Source organism: Miscanthus floridulus, chromosome 16 (genome assembly GCF_019320115.1).
Source record: "Miscanthus floridulus cultivar M001 chromosome 16, ASM1932011v1, whole genome shotgun sequence".
Classification (NCBI taxonomy): Eukaryota; Viridiplantae; Streptophyta; class Magnoliopsida; order Poales; family Poaceae; genus Miscanthus; species Miscanthus floridulus.
The window spans coordinates 10,890,050-10,914,696 of NC_089595.1; the positions used below are offsets into that span (position 1 = coordinate 10,890,050).

General features: G+C 41.4%; 1 protein-coding gene and 1 long non-coding RNA gene across 4 annotated transcripts; both read right to left on the reverse strand.

Annotated features, from left to right (window-relative positions):
* Positions 1–6,035: 6,035 nt before the first annotated feature.
* Positions 6,036–11,666, reverse strand: LOC136513733 (uncharacterized). 3 transcript variants are annotated; one of them, XM_066507693.1, is made up of 9 exons: positions 11,578–11,666; positions 10,694–10,884; positions 9,308–9,503; positions 8,568–8,738; positions 8,385–8,501; positions 7,902–8,099; positions 7,218–7,277; positions 7,031–7,129; positions 6,036–6,408 (listed from the first exon to the last, which is right to left on the reverse strand). In XM_066507693.1, the coding sequence occupies exons 2-9, from the start codon at positions 10,834–10,836 to the stop codon at positions 6,250–6,252; spliced, it is 1,143 nt and encodes a 380-aa protein (XP_066363790.1). In that variant the 5' UTR covers positions 10,837–10,884; positions 11,578–11,666; the 3' UTR covers positions 6,036–6,249. The 3 variants fall into 3 exon arrangements, with proteins under 3 accessions (XP_066363790.1, XP_066363789.1, XP_066363788.1); XM_066507692.1 differs by having other exon boundaries at positions 11,176–11,608; XM_066507691.1 differs by having other exon boundaries at positions 10,694–11,608.
* A 2,418-nt stretch (positions 11,667–14,084) lies between these two features.
* On the reverse strand, positions 14,085–14,910 carry LOC136511635 (uncharacterized). The gene is made up of 4 exons (XR_010772781.1): positions 14,808–14,910; positions 14,609–14,719; positions 14,420–14,504; positions 14,085–14,337 (listed from the first exon to the last, which is right to left on the reverse strand). It is a non-coding gene; the product is annotated as an uncharacterized lncRNA (long non-coding RNA).
* Positions 14,911–24,647: the final 9,737 nt, after the last annotated feature.

A 24,647-nucleotide genomic window follows, 5' to 3' on the forward strand; every position in this document is an offset into this window, starting at 1 on the left:
CAACCAAACCTGTATTACCCTGCTAAGATATAAACAAAGACAAACAAGGGTAAGCCTACCATGATAGAGGTACTAGTTGTGAATTTTATCTATAAGTATCTATTTGATCAATTTCTCTAATAGCCATATAAAAATTCCTGAAGCTCCCCGGCAACGGCGCCAGAAATGCTTGTTGACATTTCTTAGCATCACTTAAGTTAAGTTGTCATCCCTAACAGGATACTAGAAATGTGGTTGTACTTATAATCATGACACTTACTCAAAAGATATAGAAGAAAGATTATCCGTAAGCGCACAGATAAAATACATCCGTTGTAGCATTTCACCCAGGAATGTTCTAGGTATCGTTATTTATACTTTACCATCGGGAGCTTAACAGGGTTTAATTATAAGAGAGTGATGGCTAGAGAGATTGACAAACAAACATACTTATGATAAAACTCAAACAATCTCACTTATCTCTACAGGGGTAAGACAAAGGATAAATGATAAATGTAATTAAGATAACAATGGGAATTCTAGAGGTAGAGAGAGACTTCATAAATCAAGTAGAGCTAAAACAGGAGATAAATTAAGAGATTAGATTCCTATGTCATTTCATATTTACTAAGTCTTTTGCTCACTCTAGTGTATACACTATCTTCTATAGCATAATTAATCCTTCATCTATGCATAAGGACGATTACTAAGGAAAATCAAGAACAAAGCAATCTTCCCCCGTAACCTATATGGTCTGGTAGGCCTATATTCGGGGAGTGGACTACAAAGGACTCAACAGGAATGTCACACCCGCGATCTACCACATGGCCCAGAATATAGGGTACATTCGCAGATAAATATAGCCTAAGCACCATGCCTACACTATCTCTACCACTTAACTCACTCGAGGATTGAGCTAAGCGCTTTGCGAACATATGCATAAAATCATTACTAATTATGACTATATCAAATATACAACTAGAACAAACTAAGAACATAATAAAGAGAAACATAATAATATTAAAGTAGCACAAAGTCGAATAACGAGATATAATGGAATTACCAGACCTCCCGACGGTGATCCTGAATCCTGAGCAACGCCCAACTCTACTTGAATCTAACTAGTTGTAATTCTAAACTTGAAGTAGAGCTCTAATTCCCTCTCTCTGGAAACCCTAGTTTCTAATCCTGTCTTCAACAATGAAGAAGAGAGATGCCTCAGGGGGGTCTGGGTCTGGTTTTATACCCCGGTGGGATAAACCGTGGCCCTCGGATCAAACCGACCTTGAACAACGGCTTGGATGCGATCTCTAAGTCAGTAAGGAACCGCCATACGAAGGAGGAGGCCAATAGTAGGTGGGCCAGGCCAGCCGGCCTAGTGGTGGGGCCAGCCTACCCCACCTGGCAGCCTTCAGGCTTTCGCTTCGCTCTGGTGTCCTCTGGTGTCTTCTAGAGCCTTCTAGTGTCGGTGTCCGTCCCGTTTGCGCAATAATCCGTTCCGTGGTAGTTGTACCATGATTCCAACTGCTATTTTTCCTGTTTAATCCCTGAAAAATCACAATTCACCAAAAATCATGGAATTTTTCAATTTTAACCCTATTCTATGGTGGTGATTGCTTTTATACCCTTTTTCATGGTTTAATTGATGGTTTATAATAGGAGTTAATTACCATCAGCAGTCATCTCTCTTGTAGAAGAATTTATTTGTATTCTTGTGATTGTGATTGATTGGTTAATATCCTCTACACCGGTGGTATAAAAATCATCCTACCTCTCTTGTATTTACATTTACCATATCTTGTGTAGAGATATCTTTCTAGCTTGTGTAGCTTAGTTCATAGTTGTAATTAGCTTGCTCTCTAGAAGTAAAGTAGTGACTCAGTTCTTGGTGTGATTAGAGATCATAGCCTTACTAGAATTGTTGGTTTAGGTGGCTTGCAATACTTTCTTTATTGAGCTAGCGCAAAATTTGCTTTGCCATCTTATTTACTAACAATTGGTCTTAAGTGTTGTTTGTAAAAATTTTTATAGGCTATTCACCCCCCCTCTAGCCATTTAGAACATTTCAAGTGGTATCAGAGCCGAGGCATCATTTAATTGAGGCTTAACAACCTTCGGTGACAAAATGGCTCAATTAAGTATTCATATCAACAACACCAAGAAGGAACCTCCATTCGATGGCACAAATTATGCATATTGGAAGGTGAAGATGACCGCACATCTCAAGTCAATCAATATAGAGGTATGGAAGGTGGTGGAGACCAAATTTGAGGTTGCAAATCTGGAGGCACCCACACCAATTGAGGAGAAGAAGCTCCAATGCAATGATATTGCCATTAGTGCTCTTCATGAGGCATTAGATGACAAGACATTTGAGGAAGTCAAGAACATTATGGTTGCACATGATGCATGGAACAAGCTTGAGGAGTCATATGAGGGAACCAAGGGTGTGAAGACCGCCAAAGCTTACATTCTTCTAGAGAAATTCTCAAGCTTCAAGATGCAAGAGAATGAAAGTGTGCTGGAGATGTTCCATAGAATGCAAGTCATGGTCAATGAGCTCAAGGCACTTGGAGAGGGAGTGAAAGACAATCAATTCTCCATGAAATTTTTGAGATGCTTGCCAAAGAGATTTGATATGTTGATCGCAGTGCTAGTGAGAACCACATTGAGTGAGTTGACACCAAACAAAGTGCTAGAGAAGGTGATGACAGATGATGCTTATAGAGATGACAATGAGAAAGAAGAGCTAGTCAACAAGAAGAAGAAGAAAAGTGAGAAGATGGATGAAGAGAAGAATAAGAGTGTGGCATTCAAGGCCACTTCATCATCCAAGGGCAAGAGCAAGAAAAAGGCTTCAAGTGAAGAAGAGTCAAGTTCTTATGATGAAGATGATGAAGAAATGGTTCTCTTTGTGAGGAGACTTGGCAAATACATGAAGAAGAAGGGCTATCGTGCAAGAAGAAAGAAGTCATCATCTAAGAAGCATGAAGAATCAATGAAGTGCTTTAGATGCCATAGCAAGGACCATCTCATTGCCAAATGTCCTTATGATAGTGATGATGAAGATGCTATCAAGAAGGAAAGAAAGAAGCAAGAGAAGGAGGAATCTTAAAAGAAAAAGAAGAATGATTCTCATGTGGCTACATGGGATAGTGATTCTTCCTCAAGTGATGAGGATGAGGATGACAAGGAGAGCAAGAAGAAGGGGCATGCAAGCATAGCTATCCAAGAAAAGATCTCTATTTTTGACACTCCATCGACATGCTTCATGGCTAAGGCCAATAAGGTACAATCCGATGCTAAGAGTGATCATGATAGTGATAATAATAGTGACATTGATAGTGATGATGATGAACCAACTAAAGATGAACTTATCACTATGCTTGAAGATTGCAAAGAACATTTTAAGACAAGTAGAAAGGAGTGCAAGGGCTTGCATAAGGATAACAAAGGCCTTAGGCAAGAACTTGATGAGCTTAAAGCATCTTATGAGAGTCTAAAGGAAACCATAAGAATCTCCAAAAGTCTTACACCAAGCTTGAAAAAGCTCATTCCTATCTAATTGCTAAAAATGAGAGCATACCACCACAAATTGAGAAAGCTAAAACATGTAACATAGGCATAAATTGTGATATTATCGATGAATCTTTCTATAAGCCTATCATTATTGCATCAACTAACCCTTCTTGTAGCACTTCCACTTCTAGCTCATCTAGTAGTGATGGTTTCACTTGTTATGCCTCACTAATGGTTGAGAATGAGACTCTCAAGAAGAAAGTAAAAGAGCTCAATCACACCTTAGCTAAGGCTTATGATGGTGAAGACCGCTTGCTTATGTGCTTGGATAGCCAAAGGACATCTCTCTACAAAGAGGGATTGGGCTATATCCCCAAGAATGGCAAGAAATCATTTGCTCCTCACAAGACTAGTTTTGTGAGAAATAATGGTCGGTATTGCAAAAGTTGCAAGCAAGTTGGTCACTGTTGACACTGGATAGCGCTACTAAATGGGGTTGTCAATCCCAACACTAAGAGTACCAAGATGGTTCTGTAGGAAAGGATAAAAGGGATTCTGTAAGCGGACAGAACTATCGTGCAGCACTTCGCCTGGGAGTACCAGGTGTCTAATTTATATTAATCCCAAAGGAAGGCTAAGTGACTCCAAGGTAGTCGAGGGGATAAACAATACTTAGCAAGGATATATCAATTAAGTGTAGCTAAGGGGGACAGAGTGATATAAGCACTACGTGCGACTAGTATTCGACTTCAGAATAGTGTTGTAACTAATAAAGGGGCGCACACGCTCCCAATTTAACGGACTGCAATGTACCTGTTAGAGCCCTACGTTTTAATAACTAACCTGAACGTGATGGATTACAAAGGATCTTAAGGTTGTCACCCCCTAAGACCTACCACCGGGCCGTGGAGTTAGCCGTCACCGAACGTAGCAATAATAATTTGTCAATAATAATTTTGAGCACACTATTCAAAACTGTTTGATTCGAAACACACCAAGCAAGTGCGACGACTCAGACAGCAGACTGACACAAATGATCGACCTGCGAGCGAAAGTGACTCACTCTCACTCTCAAGTCAAACTATGCGTCAGATATATATTACTGGTGCTCAAGCTCAACACCTCAGCTTATGCCTGAAGAGAGACGATTCACGGTCTGGAGCTCTAATCAGCAAAGACCAATAGCAACGACCACGCTCGGCAAAGAATTGAACGAGATGAAGGATCGGAACCCCGATGGACGGAGTCGATCCACACCAGGACGTACCGCGAGGACGATGCCCCAGTTGGAGACGGGTCCCCAGAAGTGGGTCGTCTTGGGTCCCACTGGGCTGTTCAGGAACGCCTTGAACGCCGCCGACATGGCGGGCGAGCGGCCGGGCGCGGGGCGAGACGTACACCGGCCGGCGACTCGGCGAGCGTCCGCGGAGGAAGAAGAAGACTGGCTGGCTAGGCAAGATTCCGCGGAGTGGTTGGGGTGGCTAGAGCGATGGGCATTGGACGATGGCAGACGTCGTATATAAAGGAGAGATCCAAACGCCACCACCACTGGTGACTGGTCCATTGCTACTCTACTTTTTATCTTGTTGCCGTCCGGTCCGGCGGCTTTGGAAGCCATAGGTTAATCATACAGTCCACGTCGTGCTGACTGTGCTGGGTTACCATTACAATTACAAAGCACAAGAACCGCAATGCCGCCCATTTTTTTTATGGATGAATAACGCTACGTATAAGCGGCCAATAAACGAGGGGAACCCTACTCCCGATCGAGAAAAAACGAGGAATTGATTAATCAACATGTGGTAATTTTGGATTGGATTGTATGGAAAGACAGACCACAGGTTTATGAAAAGTCGGGTTCGATCGATTGACATTGACACATAAGATGCAGTAGACATTAGCTAGGATCGTGGACTTTGCTGCCTCAGTGTTATGTGGTTGGTTAGTACTGGTACTTAGTACTCATAATAAATTCGAATACGTCCCTTTTGATTCTTGCTACTGTAACGATCCTTTATCTACATTGACTTCAACATAACAGCGTGGATCGGAGCCATGTGAGAGGGTTAGACAGAATTTAGCTTAGAGTATAATGTTTGCTGTACAGATTTATAAATGCATGTAAGCCAAATTTGAATCCCCTTACAATATTCAATTAATCCATCGCCAATAATGGAGAGCAGCAGAGCATCCTCAATTCCTCATCCTCTGATTTTGGTTGGATGTCGCTGTAGGAGCTCCTCTCAGATCCTCGTTGGATGTCGCTTTTGGAGCTCCAAGTTCTCTCTGATAGGTGCAGCGTAAACCATTGAATGCTACATCACCAAATCATATTTTTCTGGGGGCAAGATTAATGATTTTTAAAAAATTGAAGGGAGACTACAGATTAATTATATTTACTGAATGGAAAGAAAAAAAAATGCACTGCTAATTTGACATTGGTTGACACTAGCAATATTTATCGATCCAATCTTAACTTGCAGCCAGTCTTCTCAAAAAGAAAGCATTGAAACATCACTTCATTGCATCAACCCACAAGTATTTACATTTCTTCAGAAATGAGTACATCAGAAACTTCGACACCCCACCTAGTTCAAGGGCCGGTACTACCTCTTCGGTTTATAAAAGCAATGTAATTGTAACAAAAACAAAGAACAAGGATGGGAATAAAGGGCATTCTTTCTATACAATGTACATCGAAGTTACAATTACAACAAGGCGTGGCTTGTTTAACACAAGGGACCATGTTTGTCATGTTCTGTCAGCAGTTAAGTTTGACATCACACGGCTACCGACCCTGCTCATTGTTTTCGATATGAGGGGCTGAAGCCGCTTGCTACTTGAAGTTTCACTGGTGCCCTCCCCCGGCTTCTGATACTCCTTCTGAAGCTCCTCAAGACGACTCGATACCTGAAAAAAAAAATACGAAAGAACCATAACAATTATTATCTACCAGGTGGCCAAATTTTCATGACTGACAAAAAAATACAGATAAAGCAGATGGAGGTTGCTAGATTTTCGTTCACGTCTGAATGCAACAAAGTGAGACAGGTGACATGCTGGTGTGGTTCTCTAAATTTGCTAATTCAGTTATCTATTGGGACAGAAGTGAAGTGAAATAGGAATACAAAGGTAACAGTGGCAACATGCTATAATGGAATTGCAAACTAATCAAGCACCACAGTATTGGAAATATTAGCTAGCAAACAGATGCATCAACATTAAAGCCACATAAAGAAGATTCCTGAAACTTATAGGTTAAAAAGAATACTTTATAATAAAGAGAATCCATATAGTAGTATAGTACCTTTAATTTATACCGTACTTCTCTTATCTTACTATAGAAAGGAGACAGAATGTTGTAACCCAAAGCCAAAAAGCAACAGATAGAAAGTTTCAGAAAACAGCACAGGTCAACTTTTAGCTTTTGCTATGATGGGAAAATTAAAAGAAACACATGAATATGATACATGTAAGAGCACATTTATCAAAAAGCAAGCACACATGTTTTGCGCAATAGGAAGTGAATTACCTTAAATGTGAAGGCAAGTGGCAATAATGCATCTGGATCTGTTGCCTCCTCAGGGAAATTTCTCAAGGAATGTAGCAGTTTCTCAAAAGGTAATTTGACCTGATGGTAGGATAGCAATTCAGTATTTCTCAATATTTGTTTGAAATATGGTTTCAAGCGAAAGTGACAGAAGATACAAAATACTCACCAAATCATCATGACAGAATCTCAATAGAGCCAATCCAACTTGGAATACAACCTTAATACCCTGTTAGGTATCAACCAGCAATAATAAATAGCAACCAGATCAGAAAGTGCACAATATAATCAGTATTTTTTTGGTATTACTATTACATCAACTACAGATTGGTAGATTAGAACCTAAATTCAAATGAATATAACACATCAAACAATAACCTGATCAAATGAATAAACTTTTCAAGCTAAAAGGTTTTGGCTGCACATGAAAAGGGTACTGAGAAAAGGAACAAGCAGCTGTGTTGTTAGAAGACCATTTAAGAGTAGCACAGCAATCTATTTCATATAACTACTCCCTCTGTCCACAAAAGAATACAAGTCTAGCACGGTAACAAGTTAAGGTATCGAGTTAGTCAAATGAAAAAATATCAATATTATAATACCACGTTATACTTATTTGTCATAAACATTAATATTTTTACCTATATATTTGGTCAAACTTTAGACACGTTAACAAAGATTACACCTAGAATTGCGTTCTTTTGTGGACAGAGGTAGTATATCTTAGGTCAAAACTATTTATGTAAACCAGTAGGGTTTCCTAATGAAGGAGTTGTACAGATATGAGAAAAATCAAATAACCCAAGGTGCAATCTAAACATGAAATACACATATGGCAGAATAAGATTCTAACCTCATAAAGAAACACATCCCAAACTCTAAGAGTTAGATGAAATGGGAAGGAATATGAGAAAACTGTGATAAACCATTGGCTTGCATACATGCTTGGGTTTATCATTTCTTCAACAAAGTGTTGTCCCAATTTTGGCATGAGCTCCATAACTAATTTCTCAAACTGAGACAGATATTGTTGCACAAGCGGCAAACCAGCCTGTTCCAAGGGTAAAAACCAATCAGTAGAAGTTTATAGTACATAGGTTCACTCAAGAAAAGAAGAAATTTTACAATTTTGCATCTCCAGCATTACTAATCACTCAAAACTAAAGATGAACACTGATGGAATACGAGTAGCCAGGAAAATATTTTACTTAGTAGTTTAAAATTTATATATGTCAGATAAGATAGACAATGAAGACAGCCATGAAACAAGCATTATGAAGCCCTCAAATTATGACAGCTGGAAATCCAAATGTAATGCTAAGATAATAACTATTACCTGATACAAGCCTTCCATTGGTGCATGGACAGCTCCCTTTAGCAATGCGACTAATAACCAGAATGCATCCTCCTCACTCATATAAAGAAGCAGCAGCCCAGCTAAAAATCCCATTCCCTGTGAAATGAATTGTGTAAACAATAGAATAATCCAAAAATGAGGCCACCGGACTCAAACACAAACCTGCACATATCCAACATCCCTGTCATAGACAGAATATGCTTTCAAAATGTTATACAAGGATCTTTGTCCTGGACCATGCCTTTGTTGGAAGAATATATGAGATGGAAATGTGCGTGATATGTCACGAATAATTTCCAATTCAGAGGCCGATGTCTCATATATCACCAGTGTCTGCCCAAAGTATAGCACAATGATACAAGTAAGAGTAATATAACAATAGCGAGAGCACTAGTCTACATAGTACTCTGATCATTAATTAAGAAATATAAATGCAAATTGTAATAGATACAGAACTATAAAAAAATAGGACATTAATTCCTTCAAAACTATCAGGACATAAGAGACTAGCCACATACTTCAGTGAGGTCAATAAAAGCATGGTGGAGTTATCTGCACAAACTTGCACCTCAAGAATGGAATTCAATGGGATCCAATGTTGATGACTTGATGTGAGTATAAATAATATTTAAAAGTTCAAATATCTTATTTAACAATCGGCCTGTTCGCTGGTTGGTTTCTGGGCTGGTTTGGGCTGGCTGGTGCTGGTTTATTGTGAGAGAAAAACACTGTTGGCTGGCTGGTTTGGGCTGGCTGAAACCAACAAGCGAACAGGCAATACATGTATGCCACTTCATGTGCTGTTCACTTGTTCCCCTGTTTCTCAATCAAGTATAACTAGGCAAATCACGATCACATAGAATACTAGAAGATGCAAGATAAAAAAGGATCCTTATGGGTACCTCATAAACCCCAGGGTTCATTAGTAAGAGGTCCCGACTGCCTGAAATCAACTGCCAAACAAGTCCTCTGAGACAATCAGGAATTCCTTTCCTTATTCGCCTTTTAACCACATGAGGGTTCCTTCTAACATAATGCTTCCAGTCACTACCACCAACACCTATCATCTTCCTCCATTTTCTTATCCTTCTTTCCTCCCTATAGTAACAGAAAAAGAAAATAGAATAAAAGCACCTTGTAAGGTAGCCTGTTTAGAGAAATAAAAAGTAAGATGCAGTAAGCCATTAACTGATTTACACAAGTAAATACTCTGATACGGAAAAGGATCGATAATATGGTGTCAGAGGCATGAGTAAGGTAGTAATAAGGAGAGTGATTTATCAGTGAAGTAGTCTAATGTATTAGAACCACCCCTCCAGTAAGTGCTGATCAAGTTAAGACCCAATCTTATGCACAGAAATGTAGTAAGAGCTGCTAGAAAGAAGAAAATAGAATCTAGGATGATCTTACAGCCACCTATTGGAAATTGAGAAATTTCAATATTTGGGATCCAATTCGCGATTCGTCTGTCTTTCAAAATTTGACACTGGGAATGCGAATTGCTTCAAGATAAGGGATTCCAGCCTTTTTTCTCTTATTTTCCTTTTTTCTTTAATCTTTTGACCTTTCCTTGACACCTAAAAAGACCAAATTACCCTTGGCATTACTAAAACAAGATAAGTCCATCGTTCCTCTCTTCCTCCATCGTAGCTTTCGTTCCGCCCCTTCAGTCGCGACGCAGGAAGAGCGGACGCACAGGCGCTTGTACACGGGCACGTAGCCACCGGCGAGCCCCCTCCGCCATCTGCCGCCGCCGCCCCTCCCCGTCCCGACCACCCTCTGCCTCCCGAGGCTCCCCCATCCTGCGCTCCTCACGCTGCAGCAGGCAGGCACAGCCATTGACGGCTAGGGTTTCGGCTGGACCCCAAGAAGAGGCTCGGCGGCGCTCTCCGGTGGATGAAGCCATGATCCCCTTTGAGATCACTCCAGGGTAAGGCATAATCCTCTATCCCTCTTCGGCTGTTCTATTGAGCCAGGGGTAGTTTGGCCTTTCAGGTGGCTGGGGAGAGGAGAAAGCATTTCAGGAAAAGGAAAATGAAAGAAAATGGCTGAAATCCCTTATCTTGAAGCAATTTGCATTCCCAGTGTCATATTTTGAAAGTCAGACGAATCGGATCCCAAATCTTGAGAGCTAGGCACGCGAATTGGATCCCAAATATTGAAATTTCTCTTGGAAATTTGGAATTGAATAACCTATCAAATTGGTAGAAACAAGAAGATACAATGACCCTAATATATCATACAGCCCACACATTCTGACAATAAATATATTGTATGGCAGGTCATACCTTTCACGTTCATGTATAGATTTGCCTTTTGGTACTCCATCAGGTGAGTTGCTTTGTTCTGGCTTTATAAAACCAAATCTGTCGACGGCACGAGAAGGAGCTGGTCCTGGTTCAGTGTCATCGGCCGCTTTCTTCTTATCCATCTCACTGAGTATCTTCAGACACCTTGTCCATATATCCAAATAGATATCCTGCCAATTATTTCGACAAACTGTCAACTGATGCAAGTTCTGACCACATGAACTTAACATGAAACAAATCAGAGTGTGCATGATAGAATGCAAAGTTAGTGAAAATAGAACAAAGGGTAGCCTAATTTCTGAGGTTGAAGAACTGTATCGCCTTTTTAGTGTCACATGTCATCACAGGACAGAGAAATGAACCCTGTTCCCGAAGACCGAAAGGATCAGCTGAAGGAATAATGTGTGAAAAAAAAAGCAACCGAAAGGATCAGCCAAAGGAAAGTGTGAAACAAAGCATACTTCGCAGGTCCATGCTGCATAATCCGATCGCGCTAATCCTACTGACCCAATGGTCAAAGGCTAGCAATCCATAGCTACTCAATTCTCATATCCGACGCCCCCCTCGGGCGTGTCCTCCCTCCAAGCATCTCCTGCCCACAGGCCACAAGCCGAATACCCACCAACCCTAGGAACCCACAAGGACCAGAGCAACCCAGAATCCCCGAGACCCGACGCCCCCGACGAGAACGCGACAAGCCACCGGCAGCATTCGGATCGGGCGCCGCCAGCACCCGGCCGTACCGAGCCTCCCCCATTCCCGTGAAAAAACTTGAACCGGGATCAGGAGCAGCTCTCATAGTACATAGAGGCCGGTGAGGTTGATCTGCATGGCCTGGTGGCCCAAAGCTTCAAACTCTAAACCTTTTTGTGATGTGTCGTTGTTTTCAGATGGCGACGACGTCAAGTGTTGGTTGTTGCACTAATATGTCACCGTGCTGAGGGCGTCCCCAACTATGGTAGAGGAATGTCATCTCCGAAAATAATAAAAACCAACATCACAACACGGAGTACGTGGAGTTTGCCGTGAGACAGTTTTCCGAAAGATGTGCGAGACAGGCTATTGCTCTCTCGCTAGCTCGGTGCTCAGTTTCGTCCTCACCCGATATATAGAATCCGATGCATGTTGGCGATTTGGTCTCCGTTGGAGCCGCCCCGAAGGCCATGGCATGGAGGCGCTCAGAGGGTTGAGGTTGTCTTGCATGTTGCGTCGGTTGTTGTCGTCGGATCTCAGCGTCGGTTGTGCATATAGAATTGCTGTCACATCGGCGGTCGTGCAAGCTATACTTAGATGCATTGTGTTGCCTTTCTGGTTTTGTCGTTGAGAAGAATTTAATCGTCTTTAAAAAAAAAATCATGTGTAAGGTGACCAAAATGACGGTACACCTGTTCTATTTAAGTTATAGGAGGATGCATACTTTCCAGCATCGTTGTAAAAAGAAAGAAAGGAAGAAACTAAGAACGACGACAATCAAACTAGAACTAGTAGGGGCCAATATCGTTATTGTCTCTCTCCAGCCGAGTGCAACCATGATGTGCATATATAGGAGTATAGGAGGATGTTTTTCAGCATCTATAATAAAAAAGGTTAAACTAAAAGACAAAAAAGAAAGAAAAGTAAGAATGACGATGATCGACCTAGAACTATAATCTAGAAGCATACTAGTGCTATTATCTCTCTCTCTGGCTGTGCGCAACAATATATAATGTACATAGAGGTACATGTGTATGTGCATATTGGACCAGGCTTTTTTTTATTGGGGCCCTGTAGTGGTGACCATAGTAATAGAGCAGGACAGTCCGCCCCTCGAACGTCATTTCCGCATTTTTCTAACACGGTTGGGCATTATTGGACAATATAATGATCGACGAGAATTTGCATTGTTACATGATGGTTGAACGTGTCGATAACCATTTTCAACAATCTCCAAGAAATATTTTTTTTCAAATACGCAAAAGACTTGCGTGAGTTATTAGGAATATAATTGGCGGTGCTTTTGAATGTTGGTGCAGTCTGTGGATACGAGGCAGATCATCCATTCGATGATCAGAGCTTTGGAGATGGTTGCTTGGGACGTTTTCACCATGGAATGGATGTCAAAAAATATTAAACTTTGTTTTTAAATTTGGATTTCCCTCTCGTTTGTGTTCTATTTTCTGTTATTCTGCGATCAATTGATAGCCTGAAAACTATACATGTATAAGAATTGGCTGTGCGTGGTCGCAGAGCCTGGTACTTTTTTAAAAAAAAGAAAAAGAAAAACATGATGGTCTGAAAATAAGAATATTGCTAAATGTTTTCTATAATAACGCGATAAATATGAACACCCGTACCTCTGTGTTGATCTGCAAAACCCGAGAAGCTACATTACACAGCTACCAAGCGTACCGTGTAGAAAATGAGGCCGTACGTGTGTCCTGAACTTCGTGTGCGTGGTATGAAATGGCATGTTTGTTTCTTTGAACAGAAAATGCGCGGTACATGTGTAAATGATGCCTTCACGTAAATATGAAACATGGTCATCAGAATTTGATTCCTAGTACGTAGTCGGTGTCGTTATAGTATCCTCATGCCTCCACCTCCACTAAGAGGTTATTAATTTCTAGATAACACTATGTCGGGCGGAGCTTAACATTTAGATACACTGCTACAAAAAGCATTTTTAGAGGCGGCTGGTAACCCTTTGTAGGGACGGTTTGGCCAGCCGCCCCTACCGAACCGTCTCTACAAATCATGCATTTGTAGGGGCGGTTCCCAAGCCGCCCCTACAAATAGATTTGTAGGGGCGGTTGGTGATTGAGTCGCCCCTACAAATAGATTTGTAGGGGCGGCTGGTATTACGAACCGCCCCTACAAATCTATTTGTAGGAGCGGCTCAAGAACCAACCGCCCCTACAAATCTATTTGTAGGGGCGGCTGTAGTGCCAGCCGCCTCTATAATACCTGTTTGTAGGGGCGGTTCAATCTAGAACCGCCCCTACAGTACGTTTTCCCACCAAAAAAATTCAAATTTGCAATTCAAATTCGACCAGAACTGTTTGTTTCTGCGTATTCCATTCAGCATCCGCGTTGCCGAACGCCCCGCGACCAACGTTCCGAACCACGTTCGCGTTGCCGAACGCCACGCGACCAACGTTCCGAACGCGACTACAAGCACAATAGTATTATATAAAGTACAATTACAAGTCCAATTCGTAATGATATATATATACAATCCATCATTAAATATACAAATTTCATACACATTGTTATCAACGTCCTAGAGCTAGCCTTTCAGTCTCACGAAGGTGTTGGTACTGAGGATTTGTACCTAAGTCAGACTCTCGATCATGGTAGGCGCCTCTGACGTGTACAATCTGGTCCAATATGAAGTTGCAAAGGTCGTCGACGAGCTCTAAGAGTTGGTCATCCTTGTATGGGTCTCTTTTCATTCCTTTCTCTTCTCTCCACTACAAGAAAACAAGTTTCAGTTTAGTATTTCATACCATTTATGAAGTTTTTATACTACGGGTGAAGAGGTTCAAACTTACCCTTAAGGGGTGTCTCCTGTAGGCACCGGTGTTACTCATCATAGAACATATATAGTATCCACAATGTACACTCCCAGGCCTCTGCTTGGGGCACTGTGTGTTTTGCATATGAAAATATTAGGTAATGCTTTTGACAGCCATGTAATGGAGTACTGAAGAAGTAAGTTACACTTACCGCACATAGTGTTTTTATAGCCAGCTTTTCCTTCCTCGCTGGATCATGCCTTCCGTGATGATGAGAGACATAGAACCTAAATGCCCTGTTCGAATTATTTTAGCAAATACAACTTGTTAGTATGCATAAGTGAACGTTACAAGTATGTATACAGACATATAAGTTAATGAGGATTGTCGATATGTATACGTCTTGAGAATCGATATGAAGTCTTTGTATGTCGCCGGGTCCTTATCTATTGAATCAAAGACCCATGCCATGCTCTTCCCGACATCGACGGCTATACAAATCCAGTGGTTGCTGCATGGATTTAATCATAGAACTAGATAAGCTCTTTTACATCGAATAAAATATATCGAACATAGCTTTAAGTTATAGTTGAACTTACTCGAAGTTGTATGGTAGCCATATAGTAGAGTGTTGTTGGAGATTTTTGAAAGCCAGAGCAATGTATGCCGCAACCTTAAGGGACTCTTCCCTTAGCTTCGCACTATGGATGCTCTCTTTCTCCCGAGGAGTCTTTGTAGCTGCTAGCTCTTTGGCATCCAGTGTCCACCGTTTAGGGTAATTAAAATTTGTTTGGGCTATAGCTTGAGGGTCTACATACCCGGCTTTCACACTTGGCATTTGTTTGACAATGTGCACTTGCATTCTACAAATCACGGCGTGGGTTAGTTACAACAAAATTCAAAGATTACATTCATATCATATCGGGAGGACAAGGACTTACAGGCACCACGTGCGAATTAGATTCATCTCCATTTCTCCCAGGTGAAAGCATGTGTGCATGTCATTGAAGTCAAAGACAATTTTCCCGGCTGGGCTTCCAAATGTGCCGGTGGGAAAGCATGCTTGTATGATATCTATGCTCGTTGGGAGAACACGCAAGTACCAATCATGGAACCTTCTCATTCCAAGTGGTAGGCGCTGGATGTCCCGGTTTGGTAGGAAGGGCTTGCCTCTTTCATATTTTTTCGGGCAATCCTTTGACCATTCGATGGCATCAACATTTGGATACTGCTTTGCAATTTGGTGAAGTTTGCTACTGACGGCCTCCTCAGAACCCCGTGATGGGACTTTTTTAACTTGGTTTTCAGGCTTGAACTGATCATGGGAATACCACTTGGACACCGACGAGACGTCTTTGATCGGAACATAAACTGGCCTTATGTGGATTGGAATCTTCTTTCGGAGTTCCCATTCAGGCACGTCCTCATCTTCTTGTGCATCACCTTCTTCAGGAGGCACTCGTTGTTCATGTATCGGTTGTGCTTGTTGAGAAGACTGTGGCATCTCATGATGCACTTGCCTGGTACGAGCTGGAGAAGGTTGTGGCATCTCATCAGGCACATGCTCGATAGGAGGCGGGGAAGAATGTGGCATCTCAGGAATATGGGGGTCACGAGACGGTGAAAATATCTCCCCGGCCTCAACAACTCGCTCCAAATTTGGGAGAGGGGGAGGCGGCGAAGAAGCAGTCAATATAATGTCCTGTTTGTGCCAGAGGATGAACTGCCCCATAACGTCTCCGAGTAACACCAGCCCCTCGGGAGTTGCATAATCTATCCTCCACTGCATGAACTCGAGCTTCACTGTATGCACCTCGACCCTAGTGTAGTCCGGCGGTATGTTATTATTGTGGTGTAAGCAACCGGGAGGATGTGCAACACCCGTTGCCACCTCCATCATAGTGTTCTGCCGGCCGCTGAGAAACACCAAGGTGCAACTAGTAGGTTCCCGTATGAGATCGACTGAGGTTGTGGCTGCAGTGGAACCTTGGCTGCTAGGAACTTTCGGAGGGCTGCCAACTAATGCCAGTTCTCCCGGTGGCGTCACTAATATACGTGGCTCCATAGACATTCCTTGCTCCTCCAGCGCCTTCGCAACTAGAGCCTTCACTTGGAGCTCAAGACTAGTCTCCCGGTCTCGGCCATGTTTCTTATACATGTGCCTGTCCTCTTCGAATCCTTGCTTCCAAGTCATCCTTTTCCCTAGCCCCCTGGTGCGGCCTGTGTGCTCCTTGTTTCCCAAGCCAAGGCTAAGCTCGTCCCTCTCTCTAGAACGATTGAATGAGCCCTTCTCTTTGTCTTCAGCATATTTCAGTATCCTTGATACCGCCTCTTGGGTCTCCGGCTTATCAAACTTAAGATTACTGCCAGATGGTTCTGTACTCCTCGCATATATCCAGTTCCTTGAGCGTACCTTCAACTTCGTCACATCGATATTCCCAGCAGCTGCGGCCTCTTCATCCATCTTTCTAAACTGCTCTTCCTTGGCATAGTAGCCACCGGGGCCTAGATGATGGTGGTGTTTGTTCCTCTTCGCTAGCTCAGTGTTACGAGCACTGAGCTCCAATGCCTCCGCTGAAGTCTTCTGAGCCACGAGCTCCTCCCATTGACTAGGAGTTATTTTGCCAAACTTGTTGAAGGGAGTTAACCCCTTTTGGATATACTTCGTGTTAAGCTCCGACCTCCAACGTCGCAATGACTCTCCCATCATCCTGATAGCATTTTTTACCAATTCGTGCTTACCCTCTGGAAATCTAAAATTGACCTTCAGCTGCCTATCCCATAGTGCATTCTTTATGTTCTCTGGTACCTCTTTCCAGTTAGGGATTGCTGGGTTCAATTTATCTCTTACTAGGGCCCCGATCGCATTACGGAATCGTCCTCTTAATTCCTTCGGCTCAAGGATCTCCCCTGCTGGCCCAACCTCCGTTATCACATAGCAAGCCTTATCTGGATATAGATTTCCTTTTCTATCCCCTCGTTTCCTCTTAGGCTTGGTAGTCGTGGTTGTGTCTTGAGTTTGTGGAGCAGAGGCATCATGATCCGTCTCTGTGGTTGTTGCCTCTGCTCTCCTTTCCTCTACTCCGTCTTATCCAGCGAGATGTCGCGGACGTCGACGTCGTCTTTTCTGAGTTTCAGGAGGGACCTGTATATAGGACAGGTCAAAGTGTTAGCAGAGGTAACACAGCCAAAGCTTTAGCAAAATTTACAAGCTAAGGCTTCTTCCCTACCTCCTCGTTCGGGTCAAAATCCTTGTCCAAATCTTCCTCCGTTGGCCTCCTTCTTGCTTCAGGTGGGAAAGGATCCTCGGGACTTTCATATCCCTCTTCTGACTCATCATCCTCTTCTTCTTCGCCTTCAGCAGCCTCTCCTTCAGGGCCTTCCTCCTCGTCACACTCCTCCTGAGTAAGCATCACTTCTAGATCTTTTTCTACCTCGTTATCAAACTGTTCCTGAGTAAGCTGGTCCTCTAGTGCTTGCTCCTCAAGGGTTGGCTACTCATCATGCTCGGGGCATCGAGCTGCACGGTCTGTTGTTCGCGACATTATTTCACGCTTTGTTCTAAAAGATGCAAGAAAGTGTGCTTTAGGTACGCGAGAAGGTATAAGAAATCAAAAAGGTCTATAAACCAAAGTAGTCCTATAAAACAACAATATAAAAAACGAGAAGTAGCAGTGGTAGAGGCCTCAGAAACATGTCAATCATCATCTGATCTTGAACTTGGAGCATCAAGGCATCATAACAGAGAAGAGAGGAGAAGGTAATGTAGGGGCGGCTGCTAATGATGCCAAGTTCCTCGCAAGTTCTTGATCATCAGCTCATATTCCATATAATGTATGGACTTGGACAATTTCATCATCGGCAAAACAAAGGAGAGGAGAGGAGAGGGGAGATTTGGCAAAAAAAAGCAACTGCTGCTTAACAAACATAGTGCAGCAGCTGATGGAAAAATACGGGACAACAAGTCCTGGGTGAGTCCTGGGAGATTTGGCAAAAAAAGCAACAGCAGCCAATAGTTAGTAGCTAGAAGTAGCAAGTAGTAGTAGTAAGTAGAAAGTAGTAGAGTAGAGTAAGTGTAGCAGTAGAGTGGTAGTAGTAGAGTAAGAGCAGCAGCCACTTAGGAGTAGCAAGTAGTAAGAGGAGTAGTAGGAGTAGTAAGAGGAGTAGTAGTAGGAGTAGTAAGAGGAGGAGTAGGAGTAGTAAGAGGATTAGTAGTAGGAGTAGTGGTAGGAGTAGTAGTAGCAGTAGCAGCAGCAGCAGCCACTACACACCAGCAGTATATAAGCAAAAAAATAGAGGAGTGGTAGTAGTAGAGTAAGAGCAGCAGCCACTTAGGAGTAGCAAGTAGTAGTAGTAAGTAGAAAGTAGTAGAGTAGAGTAAGTGTAGCAGTAGAGTGGTAGTAGTAGAGTAAGAGAAGTAGCCACTTAGGAGTAGTAGTAGGAGCATCAATGAAAGAAGAGCAGCAGTAGGAGTAGCAAGTAGAGGGAGGAGTAGTAAGAGGAGGAGGAGTAGGAGCAGGAGGAGTACTAGTAGGAGTAGTGGTAGGAGTAGTAGTAGTTAAGTAGTAGTAGTAGCAACAGCCACTACACACCAGCATAAGCAAAAAAAATAGAGAAGGAGTGGTAGTAGTAAGAGGAGGAGGAGTAGGAGGAGTAAGAGGAGTAGTAGTAGTAGTAGTAGTAGTAGTAGTAGTAGTAGTAGTAGTAGTAGTAGTAGTAGTAGTAGTAGTAGTAGTAGTAGCAGCAGCAGCAGCAGCCACTACACACCAGCAGTATATAAGCAAAAAAAACAGAGAAGGAGTGGTAGTAGTAGAGTAAGAGCAGCAGCCACTTAGGAGTAGCAAGTAGTAGTAGTAAGTAGAAAGTAGTAGAGTAGAGTAAGTGTAGCAGTAGAGTGGTAGTAGTAGAGTAAGAGCAGCAGCCACTTAGGAGTAGCGAGTAGTAAGAGGAGTAGTAGGAGTAGTAAGAGGAGGAGTAGTAAGAGGAGTAGTAGTAGGAGTAGTAAGAGGAGGAGTAGGAGGACGAGGAGGAGTAGTAGTAGTGGTAGGAGTAGTAGTAGTAGTAGTAGTAATAGTAGTAACAGCAGCAGCCACTACACACCAGCAGTATATAAGCAAAAAAATAGAGAAGGAGTGGTAGTAGTAGAGTAAGAGCAGCAGCCACTTAGGAGTAGCGAGTAGTAAGAGGAGTAGTAGGAGTAGTAAGAGGAGGAGTAGTAGGAGTAGTAAGAGGAGTAGGAGGAGGAGGAGTAGTAGTAGTAGTGGTAGGAGTAGTAGTAGTAGCAGCAGCAGCAGCAGCAGCCACTACACACCAGCAGTATATAAGCAAAAAAATAGAGAAGGAGTGGTAGCAGTAGAGTAAGAGTAGCAGCCACTTAGGAGTAGCAAGTAGCAGCAGCCACATGGTCGAATTATACAAAATCTCAGAACTGTACAACACACCAGCAAAGATAGGATAAAATCATGAAATTTTTAGGACAACAAAGATACTTAAATTATCTACAACTTTTATATTATCTAGGTTCACATAAAAGGTCATTTAAAGCATGAAAACATTTTTCTAACCAAAACTATACCAGCAGAAATTTTTTAAGCACACAAATCAAATGTTCTTTTATGCATTTCAGTACTCTTAAAGACAGGTCATTTAAACTGATGAAGCAATAGTTTAAAGGGTGGGGGCTCAATCTTCAGGGGGAACTTAGAAAGCTTAGGAAAGAACTTCAAGAAGAATTGATTACTCTTGAAAATTTAGAGGAAACAAACTCTCTTTCTATAGACCAATGGCAAAGGAAAACCTGGATTATCAGTGAAAATCTTAGACTTCTTAAACAAGAAGAGCTATATTGGTATAACAGATCCCATGAAACATGGTTGTTGAATGGTGACCTAAACACCAAATATTTTCATAGAGTTGCTTGTGGAAGAAAAAGGAAAAACATGGTTGTTGAATGGTGACCTAAACACCAAATGATCATTCAGACCATCAACTACTAGGTACCACCAGTAGAAATGAGCCAATAGCAGCAGCTAGCTCATAGTTACAAGGACAGATTCAACTTTCATTGAACAACAGACATTTTAAGATAGTGGATAGCTGCAGTTTAGGTAACTAAAAATGTTGGCATGCAACATCCCAAGCAATAAAACAATCAATGTTGCCATAACAGCGACAAGCAGTTCTTTGAAAAAAAAACAGTTCCTAGCTAGATGTCAGTAGCAAATGTCCTAATAATATCATGGTTTAGTTTTGTGTATTGCAGAAGAGAAACCTTTAATAGATACATATCTAGCATACACAGCGGCAGAAATTTCTAGCACAACAATAACCCCTTGGAACCTTAACCCTTTTACCAGAACAGAAAGAGTGCAGGTTAAATCATGATGTACAGCATAAAGAGTTAACAACTGGCACAAAATGGAGGAAATGCTCAACAGATGTATGGCAACCTCAAGAACAAGCTAGCCTACTTCAGAATGACATCTAACAGGCAAAATTACTAAGAACAGATCATGCAAGATCAAACAGCTTCATGGTTTTCACGAATCATTTTCACCATAGCCTTGAGTGAAGTTGCATCAAACCAGATCTAACAGCTTGATGACCGAGCAGTTCTACTAGATTAACACACAAGCTATTGAGCAGACTCGCAAGGCAAAGCTAGCAAGAATCACCAGCCATATACATATCTATGCGCTTTACAGTTTACACCGGATTGTCAAAAACTAAAGCTATACAGGTTTTGCTAGTTGTTGACAGGCAAAGAAACAGAAAGATCCATATTCAGTGTTATCAACACATAGAGTGCCAGTGAATAATTGACTTAGATTCAAGCTGTGCAACACTGCTTTCCAGGAAAAAAAGGACTTGTGCTTAAGAAACAGATGATGCATAATAACATAACATGTTGATGGTAAAAATAAAAGGCTAAGGTAGGGGAGAGTATTCTGCAAGAGGTCCAGTAATATGAATGATACACCTGGACCTGATTGCGGAGGGGAGGAAGGTTAAACAATGGAAGCAAGCAAAGTAAAGTAAATTTGTTAACCTGATGAATTGGTTACAACCTGAGCCAAGCCAGAGGAGGAGGCTGAGGATTGATTAAACTTAACGCAAGAGAAGAGAAGAGAAGAGAATCGAAATACCCGGTTGCGTGGTGGTGGTGCTGATCCGACATGTCGGAGCACATTGGCTACGACAAAGGCAGGCGGCAGCTTGTCACATGCCCTTGCAGTTGGTCTGCTGGAATTGGTGGGTTATGGGTCAATCAATTGATCAACCAAAAAGGGGGAAAACGAAGTTAGTAGTAGTAGTAGGCATACAATACACTTGTAAATTACTACAGCTAGATCAGATCCGAATACAGGGAGGAGAAGGGGGTGCACAGGCAAGGCATACCTGGTGGGTGCTCATCGCCGGTGAAGGACCTCCTAGACCTGGGGACCTCCTGGCGCAGGGAGGGCGGCGGTCGGCCGGTTGCGGTTGGTGGCAGGAGCTAGCCCTTGCGCACGCGGGGTGCAGGGTAGTTGAAACCAAAATCCAATCCAATCGGAATGGTGTGGATTGGATGAGGAGCGAGGAGGGCGGTGGCAGCGTCTACTAGTGGTCAGTGTCTTGTCGGGCGCTAAAGTCCCGTTGCTCGACGGCGCTGGAATCCTCCCCGGTAGCGTGCGCGGGCGCCGGGAGCCTACGTCGTCGGCGCGCGGGGGCGGGCGCCAGGGGCCGGGGGTGGGACGCCGAGCGCCGAGGGCTGGTGTGGGCAGGCGCGGGACTGGTGGCGGGGCCGTCAGCGTGGGCAGCGGTGGAAACCCTAGGCAGCCTGACGGCGTCGGAGGAAGAAGACAGCGCCCAGACGATGACTCCCGTGCGCTACCCTCCAATTTATACTAGGTATCATTTGTTGGGGCGGTTTCTGATCCAGCCGCCCCTACAAATACATTTTTAGGGGCGGTTCCTGATCCAACCGCCCCTACAAATATTTTTTTTAAATTATAAATTCTATATTTTTTATATCATAAAAACATAATTATAAATTCTACATTTTGTTCAAACTTTCTCAAATGAAAAAATGAACTATATAAGTATTGTAGATCTTGATGAGATGAACAACCTTGTTATTCAGAGTTTTTTCATCAGAGGTCATTTAGTGTCTCATTTGAGTAAGTTTGACCAAGTCAAATTTGGTCAAATGAAAAAACAACACTTTGACTCTAGTATTATGAACTCTAAATAACTTCAAATTGAAAAGTTTTGAATACCAAGTTTGATCATCTCAGCAAGATCTACAATTGTTGTTTCGGTCAACTTTCCATTTGAGAAAGTTTGGACGGTTCAAATTTGTGATTTTTAAATTTCGACGCCTACAAACTAGTTTTCGGAACCCTAGGTTATCTCAAATTGAAAAGTTTTGAATACCAAGTTTGTTCATATCATCAAGATCTACAATCCTTATATAGTCCATTTTTTCATTTGAGAAAGTTTGAACAAAATGTAGATCAAATTTCACAAGTGTGTGACATAGTTTCAGAAAGTCTATGTGAGATTCAAGAATTTGTGACTAGTGTTTGATAAAACTTTCTCAAATGGGAAAATAAGCTATGTAAGGATTGTAGATCTTGATGAGATGAACAACCTTGTTATTCAGAGTTTTTTCATCTGAGGTCACTTAGTGTCTCATTTGAGCAAGTTTGACCAAGTCAAATTTGGTCAAATGAAAAAGCAACACTTTGACTCTAGTATTATGAACTCTAAATAACTTCAAATTGAAAAGTTTTGAATACCAAGTTTGATCATCTCAGCAAGATCTACAATTGTTATTTTGGTCAACTTTCCATTTGAGAAAGTTTGGATGGTTCAAATTTGTGATTTTTAAATTTCGACGCCTACAAACCAGTTTTCGAAACCCTAGGTTATCTCAAATTGAAAAGTTTTGAATACCAAGTTTGTTCATCTCATCAAGATATACAATCCTTATATAGTCCATTTTTTCATTTGAGAAAGTTTAAACAAAATGTAGATCAAATTTCACAAGTGTGTGACATAGTTTCAGAAAGTCTATGTGAGATTCAAGAATTTGTTACTAGTGTTTGATAAAACTTTCTCAAATGGGAAAATAAGCTATGTAAGGATTGTAGATCTTGATGAGATGAACAACCTTGTTATTTAGAGTTTTTTCATCTGAGGTCATTTAGTGTCTCATTTGAGCAAGTTTGACCAAGTCAAATTTGGTCAAATGAAAAAACAACACTTTGACTCTAGTATTATGAACTCTAAATAACTTCAAATTGAAAAGTTTTGAATACCAAGTTTGATCATATCAGAAAGATCTACAATTGTTGTTTTGGTCAACTTTCCATTTGAGAAAGTTTGGATGGTTTAAATTTGTGATTTTTAAATTTCGACGCCTACAAACTAGTTTTCGGAACCCTAGGTTATCTCAAATTGAAAAGTTTTGAATACAAAGTTTGTTAATATCATCAAGATATACAATCCTTATATAGTCCATTTTTTCATTTGAGAAAGTTTGAACAAAATGTAGATCAAATTTCACAAGTGTGACATAGTTTCAGAAAGTCTATATGAGATTCAAGAATTTGTGACTAGTGTTTGATAAAACTTTCTCAAATGGGAAAATAAGCTATGTAAGGATTGTAGATCTTGATGAGATGAACAACCTTGTTATTCAGAGTTTTTTCATCTGAGGTCATTTAGTGTCTCATTTGAGCAAGTTTGACCAAGTCAAATTTGGTCAAATGAAAAAACAACACTTTGACTCTAGTATTATGAACTATAAATAACTTTAAATTGAAAAGTTTTGAATACCAAGTTTGATCATCTCAGCAAGATCTACAATTGTTGTTTTGGTCAACTTTCCATTTGAGAAAGTTTGGATGGTTCAAATTTGTGATTTTTAAATTTCGACGCCTACAAACTAGTTTTTGGAACCCTAGGTTATCTCAAATTGAAAAGTTTTGAATACCAAGTTTGTTCATCTCATCAAGATCTACAATCCTTATATAGTCCATTTTTTCATTTGAGAAAGTTTGAACAAAATGTAGATCAAATTTCACAAGTGTGTGACATAGTTTCAAAAAGTCTATGTGAGATTCAAGAATTTGTGACTAGTGTTTGATAAAACTTTCTCAAATGGGAAAATAAGCTATGTAAGGATTGTAGATCTTGATGAGATGAACAACCTTGTTATTCAGAGTTTTTTCATCTGAGGTCATTTAGTGTCTCATTTGAGCAAGTTTGACCAAGTCAAATTTGGTCAAATGAAAAAGCAACACTTTGACTCTAGTATTATGAACTCTAAATAACTTCAAATTGAAAAGTTTTGAATACCAAGTTTGATCATCTCAGCAAGATCTACAATTGTTGTTTTGGTCAACTTTCCATTTGAGAAAGTTTGGACGGTTCAAATTTGTGATTTTTAAATT